This window comes from Ostrinia nubilalis, chromosome Z (genome assembly GCF_963855985.1).
Source record: "Ostrinia nubilalis chromosome Z, ilOstNubi1.1, whole genome shotgun sequence".
NCBI lineage: Eukaryota > Metazoa > Arthropoda > Insecta > Lepidoptera > Crambidae > Ostrinia > Ostrinia nubilalis.
Window position 1 is genome coordinate 13,536,490 of NC_087119.1, and position 13,044 is coordinate 13,549,533.

At 35.5% G+C, this 13,044-nt stretch overlaps 1 protein-coding gene across 8 annotated transcripts in view; it reads right to left on the reverse strand.

Moving 5' to 3' along the window:
• LOC135086628 (voltage-gated potassium channel subunit beta-2) overlaps positions 1 to 13,044 on the reverse strand; it is a 36,243-nt gene that overhangs the window by 8,738 nt on the left and 14,461 nt on the right. For 5 of the 8 annotated variants that reach the window (XM_063981381.1, XM_063981380.1, XM_063981384.1 and 2 more), the window contains exon 6: positions 3,993 to 4,131. In XM_063981381.1, the coding sequence (XP_063837451.1) occupies positions 3,993 to 4,131 (139 nt within the window). Of the gene's footprint in view, positions 1 to 1,250; positions 1,453 to 1,744; positions 1,868 to 3,992; positions 4,132 to 13,044 lie in introns of those variants that run through there. The other 3 variants (XM_063981385.1, XM_063981386.1, XM_063981387.1) reach the window with 3 other exon arrangements.

The window sequence follows — 13,044 nt, forward strand, 5'->3', positions numbered from 1 at the left end:
ATAATAAATATGTAATTTTTTCTAAAATCTAATATTGTTAGTGAACATTTTACGTCCTTGAGAGTGAATAGTTTTGCCTACTCTATAGCATTATTGTAAAACTAAAACAATACCTACGTCGCACCGATTTTAAACTGTCATCTACGAGTACAATATTTGAGGATAATATGTCCTCTTTTGTTGCATACTAACAAAAGTGCTTTTGTCTCTCTAAAATTTGATGATATTAACCTACGTGTTAGCTATGCGGTTTCTATAGATCTTTTCGAATCTGTTTAAAATCCTTGTTTTTATCATTTAAAGCGAGATAAGTAGCGCCAAGGCGGACAGAAAGCTTGCAACTAAGTATAGAGGTGACAAGGAAAGGTGATGAGACGAGGTGGGGGAAGCGACACTGTGCTGTGGTATTCAAAAAGGTACCTATTTACCATACCTGTGCTCCGCGCAGCTCCTCCAGATGTACCGGCATGGGGTAAGCTAAGCAGTGGGATTGTACCCCTATCTTTTACAGTTGTCAAGCCCCGTGCAGTATCAGTTGATTTTAGATTTTCTTTGAGATCTGTCGGAGTTTGTCAGCCTGTATAAGATACCGTGATTGTTGGTACCTACTCGCATGCGACGATCGCGGTGCGCGATGCGGGCGGAGTGCGCTCTCAGCTTTATTTGCCTTCAGGAGAAGACATATCATGATGTCTTAACCATCCAAATGATAACAATTTGTGGTAATCAATCGATACGCATCTAAATGAAATGTTTGCGCATACTAAGACAAACATGATATCACGGCAAAGTACGGCACCTACAAATTGTTATTTCAAAATCGAAAACGAAAGCCTCAGCGTAATTGGTCAATTCTTAGTAATAATAACTTATAACGCGTAAATATATTGAGTATTTGAGTGTCGTGAGTTTATATTTAGTTATTACCGTAGAGTTTTCACTAGGCAAACATATTTTCATTTAATTTCGAAGGAAAACTAGAAAGACATCACTTTTCCCGGAGTAAGTTTCGGGAAAACAAGTTAGAGTCCAGAAAAAATAAGTACCTAATTATATGTATACGAACGTTACAACGTAAAATGTAACTAGCAGTAGAGACTAGCATCGTTCGATTGTTGTCAATTTGAACAGCGTTTGCCTGAGTATGCGCGAAGGTCACAGCACAGCATATCGAGCAGTGCGGCGCTGCATGTAGTGTCGGCGGTAAAGGCGGTGTATACGTCTTCTCCTGGGCGACCTCAGGGAGTTACCGATAGATGGTGGGCATGGGGTTGGAGTCAACGCTCGCGCTGTCGGGCGGGCCCAGCGGCGTGTGCGGCGTGCAGCGGCTCAGGGTCGACTCGCTGCGAGACATCTGCGAGCCCTCCTTGCCGCCGCCGGCCTCTGCCCCTTTGCACTGCATCTCGTGACGCCTCATTTCGCTCCTACGCTTAGCAACGGCATCTTAACTCCCTACAAACATCTTAGCTGTAATGAAACGTTCACAGGACTCCACGCGCCGGTCCCCGATACGACACACTGACATAGGACTTCGGTTTCGTAACACTCAAGGAATAGGTAAACATAGAGAAGCATGCATGCCCTAATGCTAACATCTAGACCGCTAAAGGTACACGAATTCGAGTGAATCACACTGTAAAGTCTAAGCATCGGAGTCTAGTCACAATAAAATTGAGAAACAACTGGAAAGATTGTGTAGTGGGCACATTGGGTATAGACACATAGTTCACTGAGACGCACTCACCAGGGGTAATTTAGGAGCTCTACGTACTCAACATTTGGAGCTGTGGGAAGTGAAGTCGGAAAATAAGCAGCGAAGCAATTTGCCTGTATTGCAGGTGCGGGGAAACGCAAAATGGAGATCTGCGCAAGGATGCGCGGACAGCGCGGGTCGCGCACATGCGCACTCCGCGCCCCATCGAATGACCCAGATATACCTTTACCCCCCGTACCCGATGTTGCAGTCTAGCTTAGAAACAAATTAACAATCCTATTCGGATTGATGCAACTACGACCTTTCAGCGATAGTCGTTAGGTCTCAAAATTATTATTGACCATCCACCTTCAATATGCTCGCATACGTATTGGCGTACCGTACATATGTAGATGTTTCGGCGCAATTCGTATCGCTCACAAATCGATGGAGGTATCTAGATGCCCTAGACCTGGGATGCTGCGATGACAGGTTACACACACACACAAACACAGTAACTGAACGGAAGGGCTATGTATGTGAGGCAATACAATGCATCAACATAACATTTAATAACTGGTTTTAAACTTCAATATAACAAATGATACTAACTAATTAATATTAAAAATCGAATTACAAATTATGAAAAGGTTTTCCCTTTTGAATATCGATTAAGTAAATACATATTCTTAAATGGACTCGCACATTATATACCTAGGCATGAATACGTATAGGCACATAAATGCAGTACATATGCAGCTACCGACGCCGGTAGAGTGCCGGGTCGCGTTCAGTTGAAAGAATATTTTACAGTGTCATCATCGATCCCTCCCGTTTGTTTTGGTTTTAATTCGGTTTTATCGTTGTTTTTTGCTAATTGAGTGCAATTTTCGGGCAGTTAATAAATGATAATATAGTGAATGTATTCAGAGGTGCGCCGGGAGAATCAGGTACGTAATTTCATAGATGTGATGAGAATAAAGAAGTCCACTTGTTGCGCGTCGGTCCTCGTGAAAATCAGGCCCGTTTGTTTGTTTTCGTAAGTTACGGGAAGACGCGAAGGGATTTTCGGCTGCTTAAGCTTAGGAGGTAAATAAGACATCGCCGTTTACAGTGTACCGGCATGTAACATGTTGTAACGCTCGATTTACGGTAAATTGCTAAATATACTTGGCTCCAAATAACTATTAATGGAGAGGCAATATTATTATGTTGAAAATTACTTGCATTATTTAATGTATAGAGGTACTATTTTGTTACATAGGTATACATTCGTTTTATGTACTCGGTCGTCGAAAAAACATTGCCTCAGCGTTCAACAGGCTAGTGATTTATAGTTGTGTTGTTGTGTAGGTAGACATCTCGACAAGGTAGGTAATTTTAGGATAATAATCAATAGGTATTAGGTTCCCACTCATTTTATGATTGACCGGTGTCGAGGTTGCGCGATATTTTGTTTCGCGTAGAAGCTTCCTTCGGGAGGTCGGTTATTTTAACGCCGGCAAATATCGTTTTACTTATCAGTTGTATAAAGGAGAATAGACCACAAGAAAGTACAGTGTAAGTACATCTAATAGAACGTAAATTGTAATGCAATAAATTCTTTTGTGGGTGAGCTTTTGTCAGAGCTTATATGGTAACTCTAGTCGTATATTCAGAATGGCTACCTTTTGACTTTGATAGTTTGACTCTAGGAAGATTCACATCGGGGATGAATTTGCATATTATAAAAATGCGTTGTGTTATAAATATAGGTTGGTAGAGTGTAAATAAAAAAGTAAAAAGTGTAGCCATGACCCGTTTTTGCATATTATTATATAAGAGTGACAGGTGTCTGCTGTCCACGTTAATAATTATTTATTGAGATATTGGGCAACCCCGATACATCCAGTATTGATAAATCAAAGTTTTTTTCCGTGATAACGCCATGTTTTTTTCTATTTGCCGCTACGCGTAATTGTTATTGTTTTCCGAATCTCTCTTGTTATAATAAGGTTTGTGATAATGACTTGTGATAATTCAAATACTTAGAAAATAGGGCAAGTGTAGATAAAAAATCGGCAAAAGCACAAATCTTGCAACTTCAATATGTAAATTAGGATAGTTTGAGTGTAGTGTTTATTCAGTGTGTGCTTAGTTACCTACACCAAGAATGGACCCTTAAGAAATAATTATTTGCTAAAGCACCTAAATAAGCACCTAAGATTGTAGGACGTGACTATGTCCGTAGGTAGCCAGCTTATATTGGCCTGCAAAAAACGTTATGTGACGTTAGTAGGTTTTGAAAGACAGTAATTACCCTGGACACGAAGGGGCTCTAACTAAGTCCATCCGCCTCTGGGGGCTGACGTCGTTGGCTGATGCCCTCCAAGGTCTGGTCTCTGGGCTGGCGGTACACCCTGGTGTCTCGCAGCAACCATCGCTGTCCAAAGATTCGTCTACAAAACATAACATGATTCAATTTACTAGATTCAAATTACTTGAAAATCACAATAGATTGAACTTCAAATTGAACAAAACAATTTCCGCGATTTTAAGTCTCTTTTAATCTGGTATTCATACAACCAATAACGTTATTCCAATAACAAATCTAAATGAGCTTTAAAATGATGTAAATTAGGTCCAAAATCACTTTTAAAATGTTTCCTTTTTCTAAAATTAGCAGAAGGTTCGATTATCGATTGCATTTTGTCTTTGCTTTGTTTGTTAGCTGTGTAACGACGATAATTTCCTTAAAAACTTCGAAGACTTTGCCGTGCGTGATTCAATGGTGAGGTAGCATAATTACCTACTTAACTTAGATTAAAAAAAACAAAAGAAGGATAAAATATCTTACCTATTTAAAATTTAACTAGATTTCGAAAATAATACAATTTTACACAGTCATTTTCTTTTCCAAATGTTTCTTGACTAGGTATGAGAATCTTAGAGCATTGCAAATTCAAGCTAAAGCTTATTGTCTAATCTTACTGGCCATAAGAGATTTTATAAAATATTATGTTCCATAACTTAGTAATTTGAATTCAATCGCATGAAACAATCAGTTTCTTACCATTTTTGTATTATCACAGTAAATGCCAATCTCCAAATTAATACAACAATGTCAATGTTACTTAGGTAATATCAGCAACCCTCCTTTTAAGTGTTTGGATCAAATAACAAATTATATTGTTTGGCATACTTAAATATCACCCCTCTCTTACCACTCAGACCATCTCATGAATAATTCTCAAATGAAAACCTATTTTTTCACACGAGGGGTGTTTTTCATTGTGAGGCGGGTGTAATGTGTGATAAATGAATTCATGTAACGATGATTTAATTATTTTAGAAGCTTATTGTATGGTTTATTGCATAGGTATTAGACTACACATTTAATTTTAAGATCGCTACAATTACCAAAAATAATAGAAAATGCGAGTGTTTTGAAAATTCGTTAAATTTTCCATACAAAACGGCAATTTCATCGGTAAAGACCTGATTTTATGAATTTTTAATCGAAGAAGTTTTTTAAAACCTTATTTTGAATAAGTATTAAATTTTAGATTTTAGTTAAGTGTTATTGCTGACCTATTCCGAAAGTGTAGGAAATATTAAAAAATACTTGAAAAAGGAGTTGGGCCCCCTCAAATACTTATACTAAGCTCCTAATATTTGTCCAACATTACCATTTCCCTTAAGTAGTTGATCCAAATAACTTTATTAATTGGTGTACCTAAAGTTTCAAAAGCTTTTTAAAATATCCATATTTTAGTCAAGAATGTATCAGACAAATAAATCTTTCTTACAATAATTTCAATATTTTTAATTGTTTCTTTTAGTTTCGGATGAGGTCAACCACGTTTTACTTGTAATATTCTAATAACATATTTGTTTATTTTAAGATAATACAATAACTGTAAATAATAAATCTGTATTATAATGTACAAGAGAAGCAACCGGGGAAAGAAGAGAAACACAGGAGCCGCAGCATCTGAACCCGATATCGTAAGTTATTTTTTAAACTTCAACTTAAGGCTGCGATACACATGCCAGCCAGTAGGTAGTAAACGGGAAAGTAGCGTGCATGCTTGTTAACGGCATGCGCAGGGACACTTGCATACAATGGAGAAGATTCAATTTTTTTTCTAATAATAAATCTTGAAAATATAAAACCAATAATAATTGTGAAAGAATCATGAAAATCTACAAATAAAGAACTTACAGGGACCCAAAGATGCGCATAACAAATATTTCGCGCCATTTGATCGGTGACGTCGCGGCACTCATTCGGAGTACAAACCCTGGACCAGTGCTGTTGACAGATCTAATTTTTAAAAATCTATTAGTTTTAATTTTTCAGCCAGGATCACTCAAGATTCTTTCTTAGTAAATTATTTTGTAACCTTTTTTGACATATCCTAGACCTGGCCATTTACAAAAAAAGAAGAAGGAAGACTGACATAATTATAGTATCATTTTCGACTTGAAACTACACTCGCGAGCAAAAGTATGGAATCACCATACTTGTTCTGAGCGATCGTAAGAACTAAATGACTAATAGAAGATAATTAAAAATGGTACCATTTTAAAGGTAATGTTTTACACTTTAAATTGATACTATAAATACATACATAATCATTCAGTTCTTAAGATGTCTCGGAACCAAACACAACGGCCTGATTCCATACTTTTGCTCGTAAGTATAGAACGGGTGGCGTGAATCCTAATCCGCTTATGTTTGAGTTCCACGCGAAAATACGAGGGGCGGCTGAAAAGTTTTGAGCCTAGGCTATTAAAAATGCCGATAGAAAAGTATAAAAAATATATTTTTCTATTTAATCTCCCTCTACGACAACGGACTTCTTACATTTGTGTAAAAGAGCTTTTAACCCACTGAAAAAAAATTCGCAATCTTTGCCTTCGAAATGAGCCTTTAACGCCGCCTTTCTTTGTCACTCAAAAATCTTCGTTCCTGGAGGACTTTTTTCCAATTTGAGAATTAGACAAAATAGCTAGGGATTCGGACTAAACTGTGTGGTGGGTGATTAATTTCTTGAAATCCAGTTTTACCCGGGGCAAGTCATGCAACATGCGCGGTGTGCACGGGCGAATTGTCTTGCAATAACAGATTTCCTTTCACCAGTTTGCCTCTTAATATTTCAACAACCACTTGACGTACTCTTATCAGCGGTACAGCATAATAATCCCCGTTTATTGTAGTTTTTTTTAAGTAGGTAGTCAATGAATAAAATTCCTCCACAATCCCAAAAATAGTGGCTATGAGCTTGGGTATCGATCGCTCCACTTTGAATTTCCGCGGCGGCGTTTTCCCTTTTGAATCCATTGCATTGACTCTTATTTTGACTCTAGATCGTACTGCCGGATCTATTACACTGCACAACAGCATTTTTGTTGCATGGAATGTTTTTTATGGATCTAGCTGCATTTTCTACCCTGATTCCAAATCTGTACTCAGATTTTCGCTAGCAGCTCTACTTTTTGAGATGTGAAGAGTAGCTATTTTTATCAAAAAAACATGGTTTTCTGTCATATAACAATTTATTTAACTATGTAATTAGAACAAAACTTTCTTTTATGTGACTTTCTTGAATGAGTTCGAGTGTTACTACTATTCTGGATAATCCAACAGTATTCAGCCATCATACTTTCACTCCAATAGCCCTGGTACCGCTCCTCTATGGCGCAAATATCCTGATGAAAGCGTTCTCACTGCTCCTCGCTTAAATCTCCAAGATTTTCAGGAATTCGATCAAGATGGCTATGAAGGAAATACATCTTAATGCTCATGTTGTATTCAAGTTGCTGAAAGTATAGTACTAACCGATTGACGTGGTCAGGAAAATTGACGGACTACTTATTTCCCAAAAAGTTTTTTACGAACCAAACAAACTCATTCCAGGCATTTATTTCAGCGTTTGTCATACTTTCAGTAAAATTTAATCGTTTATTAATTTTTTAAGTTGTGGTCCATCGAAAATTTCACATTCACATCTCAACACTCAATTTTCGTAACGATCCATTCGTTGAACATTTTCGTGCGGACGTACTGTAGTACAGTACCTGAGATGTACTTGGTTGGGGTTTTAGTGTATCAGTTGAACGCAGGACAGGTCTAGTAACATGACGGCACATTAGAATAAACCCACTTAGAATGATTTTAGCGGTTAATTCCTGTTATGTTTACAATGCAGAAATAACAGTCGTCGTGGTTGTTTGACGGTTTACGCCAAATCATAGGACTAATAAGGTTCAAGGGATCCCTCTTGTTATTTTTCCATAATCGTAAAGACTCCACACACGTTTTACACACTATATTCGGTATCCAGGGCTTGTTATTTGTTTCCAGCAGCCGTTGAAAGTACTCCAAATAGGCATTTTTCACGAAGTCTGACACATTTAAACGGGATTTTTTGAATGTATATCTGCCACAAATGTGACAAATCTATTTGGATTGTTTACACAGGTCCTTCTAGACGAATTCATTGCAAAAAAAGAAACAGAAACTAGTAAGACGTTGACGATAGCGATATCAGCAGTCAAATGGAGGGTACATTTTAAGAGGGTACCTGTATCTCATAAACTAGAGCTGCTAGAAAAAATCTGAGGGTAGATTTAAAATCAGCGAGCCTAAATTAGTAAACAACAAGTGAAAAATATCATGCAACAAAAAAAAAGTTCGATTTTGTTGTGCAGTGTTATTTATCAGTCGTGACAATGTGAGAAAAAAAATTGTTAGGATTATGACCAAAGATGTCCTAAAACTCCTGCGAAGTTGTGACTCGACGCTGGTTGTCGAGCGCCGTGAGCATTATTGGCACCCATCGCGCGTACCCCTATTTCATGTGTAAATGAGTATGAAAAATATCGCCAATATGCTCTTTGCTAATGCCTATAGCTTCAGCTATCTGTCACAGCTTAATTCGCTGATCTCCTAAGCAAGATTCTTTAAATTTTCATTATTTTCTTCGTTAATGGCGAAATCTGGCCGCCCTGACTTGCGGTCATCTTTTAGCGACTCCCTGCCATGCTTGAACTATCGGATCCAATCTTTCATGGTGGCAAATGAAGGCCCAGACTCCCCATAAACTGTAGACATCTCTTCAAATGTTACCGTCAGCTTTTTGTTCCTCTTTTTGAGGAATTTTATGACAACTGTGTACTTCAATTTCGTACATTGCGCGGATGACTGAGACATGGTGATGTTTACGGATTAATTACTAAAAGCGTGATGACGCTAATGAAATGAAACTTTGTACATATACTAAGGAGGTTATTGGCAAATTAATTCAATCAAAATAAAGTCAATAATAACACTTGAACATACTTAGGCTCAAAACTCTTCAGCCGCCCCTCGTATGTAGGTAGGTAGGTAATTTAAAGAATTTATTTCTCAGCCATTTCTTGATGGATTTCAAAAATAATGTCACTGTATTTTATTTTTGGTCCATATTTTAATCCCATTCAGTGAAATATAATGTTTTCATCATCACGAAGCTTCTCCTTTTGCGCCCTTGATTCCAACTAGTAAAATTGTAAATAAATTATTGTGCATACATACATGCTATCCCAGTATATGACACTTACTGGCATGTGTACATCGCTGCCTTTATTCCTTGATGCAATTGTAAATAACTTTAGGTATGTAAATAATTTGACACCGCACAATTTGCGTTTTAGGGCCCCGCTGTTGAAACTATACCAAAAACTGGCAAACGAGGCAGAAGGGTATGTCAATACATGTAACTTGAAAACTCTTGCTCTATTAATTTGTTAATTACCATTAGAAGTATTAATACTTACTTAATTATTTAATTTAAAAATCATTGCATCAAGATAAAATATGGTAAGTACTAGGGCACTATTTAAGTTGTGAGCCTCGACAACATAACGTGTTGTTAGACGACATCTGATACTTTTAATGAAAAGTTTGACATTTTTGAGTGCAACCTTATTCAAAACTTTTTATCATTTGAGCACGTTTTGTATTATTAACATTGAATTGAAAATTATCTTGACTACAAAAACATGGAATTGACTTGCGGAAATTTTCGCGCGAAATTTATTATGACTTTCGACGTGGTTAATCAATACAAAACTGAAGCGGTCAGCTAAATTTCACTTTTGGTGATAAAGATCTGTCCTTTACCATTGTAAAACGCTAGTTTAAGAAGTATAATATTGTATGTCATTGGCTCACCAGTGAACTTAGCGAAAGTCGTCCAAAATGACTAATAGTGGCGGAAAACATTGATGTTGTCAGAAAAATGGAAGAGAAACCTCGTCATGTGATATATCGTAGGATTGAGATAATCCTAGGCATTAATTCCACTAGCAGTAATAAAATATTGTATGACCATATTATGGTTAATACGTTTTTTTCTCGCTGGATGTCACAAAACTTTTCAAACGCTCAATAGGACGCTTGTGTCGTTTAGTCCTTGGAAATGTTTGATAAATACGTTTAAAAAGCTTTAAAAGCCGTTTTTTAAATTGTGACAGTTGACGAATTAAGGATCTATGCATAATGATCCTGAAAATGAACAGCTATCGACTATGGAGATGTTTTAAGATGAACCAATTCCAACAAAAGTCCCATGCGCTCGGAACACTTTGAAACTTACGGTCGCCTATTTTTCCGAAATATCCGATTATATGACAGAAACCTCACTAGAGAAATTTAGAATGGTTGATTCTTAATAGTAAACAGCCACTTTTTTTCCAAAAGTCTTCAGTTTAATAAGGGAAACTGACCAGCATAGTCGAATCGCCATTCGTGACGAAAATGTGAGCTTTTACACGTCTCGTCAAACAACTGACTATTTGAACACTCAAAATATGAAATAAACAGGTCCAACGCTACAAAATTCTTGCTTGGAATCTAAACACTTCTTTTGGTACCCATATATTAAAATTAAATGCGTGAACAGCGATTTATGTACCCAGATACCCAGAAGCAACTGTCGGTGCGGTCAAAAACCATGCTTTGGAGGTGCCTCAAGCTGAGTGGAAAAAATGCTATGATAAGTATTTCGGACACATTAAAAAGTACATAAATCATGAAAGACAATACCAATAAACGCAATCAATACCATTTTAATAATAAACTACTTTGTTTTCATAGTTAGGCTCACAACTTAAATAGTGTCCCACGTAATAATTGCTTACACATTTGTTTACTTATTCACATATGACTTATTTAATGTATTATTTTTAAATTAGGACCTTACTGATATTTAAATTAACACGATTTTTTTGCTACGTCTTATAGTTAGCTTCTCATAGCTTCTTAACGCTCAAGCTCGTAAAGTGACTCTTTTATTGCACCATTTAAATGTAACTTTTATTTTAATACACTTGAAATCGTTATGGAAATATTATTATGTATTATTACACTTTGATTAGGTATCGCAGATAGATATTGTATGTTTTATTTCAAAATGAATTTAAAATAACCACATTAAGAAGAAAAGAGTTTAAAAAAATTCAAAATTATTTTTGTATGGATAATTTTTGTATTATTATTCAATTTTCCATAAACTTTGATTTCAATATCGAATTACTACGTGTGATATATCATTGGAAAAAAGAGAAGTTAGAGATATTTTTAAGAGCATTGGCAATCCATTATCACCATTATTATTTTTTTTAAATCAAATTCTAAGTTGTTTTTTTTATCGTGGTTTGTACTTTTGTTAAATTTTGGCGGCCCTTAACTAGCTATCCAATCATTATCTGGATCTGAAATTTATTTTATTTGACTAAAGACTTATTCGATATTAGTATCAAATAAAAAAAATCGGTTGAAATCAAGCGAGAAAAAAATTGAAGCAGTTTTTAGGTCAAATATCGGAAAAAAAATAAGTAAAAACAAAAATATCAATTAATTTAGGGTCAAATGGGCGAACAGATATTCTTAAAATGTCCTTACCTATAAGGTTAAAGTTTGTCTAACCTTCCGCCAAACACCCTGTGTAATTAGTATTGTTAAAATACGAGTATAAGGCTAGTTAATTCGACCTAATTTATTCATAAGTGTGTGAAGACCGTGTTTGAAACTATTTATCTATTGTTTATTCGGCTTTTTTCGTTAACGCCAATGGATTTGTTTAACACTAGAAAGGCCGCCGTCCCATTTTTGTCCCACTCGCGAGTTTGATTGTCTCTAACTTTTTTATTTTTCAACGAAAGTCCATGAAACTTTTTGACTTTTCCTGATTTATTGAATTTTATAATTTTTTAATGTTTTTGATAATATAACATTATTAGAAAAAAATTTAAAATCGGTTTTACCTAGAAGCGCCACTGGGTCATTTTTGTCCCACCTTGGTATTTGCAACAATAATTCGATGAAGAGTCCTTGTTTCGAGGAAATACGAGAATGGGGAGGTGAGGAACGTTTAGGTGACTCATCACAATGCAGAAATGTAATTAAATTGTACTAATTTTTGCCTGTGACTTCACTTAGTGAGAAATTAAGTTTATCATAGAAAGACCTAATTTCTTGACACTTATCGTTGTTATTTGACCAAATGACTGAATATTATTGTTATTTATAGACTACATTATGTTATTCTGAAATATTAACAATAAAACTGCAAAGTTTTATTAAGATCGGCTTAGTATTTTTTGCGTAAAAGAGTGAAAAAACAACAATCGATCTAACCATGAATCCACACTCACTTAGTTCAAGTTCAAGGCTTAAATCCACCCATTCATCCTTCCTATCCGTTCATCGGTTCATCCATCCATCAATTCATCAATCTTTATTAACTTTTACATTTATAATATTAGTAGGAAGGTGACTTCAAGACATGGGCCAGTTCATACATTGTATGATTTGATACATTTTTAAAATGTGCGACTTTTAATTTTTTTTAAATTAAATGTACATACTTTTCATTGTAACTGGTAAAAAACTTCACTGTGTGTGTACGGATAACAGAAAAATAACCATACCTATAGAAGTTCCTAAACACATAGTAGACCAGAGAGACAAAAAAACCATACAAAAAAACTTTGTGCAAAATGTGCACTATTATTTGTAAGATATTTATTATTTATTCAAAAAGAATAATGAATAGTTAAATTAGTAATTTCATAATTTTAATACAGTATAACACCATGTAATATGTGACTATTTTTATATGAAACCAAAAATATCTGACTTTTAATAATTCAAAATTAAAATTGAATACATTTATATTTTTAAAGAAATAAGTACATATTGATTTAACTGTATAGATAAACTATTTTTTAAGGATACTACAAATAGTTTTAACCATAATGTTCATGCCTGAAACTAAAAAATGTTACAAAATATATGCTGGGACAAAATTGACCCAGCGGCG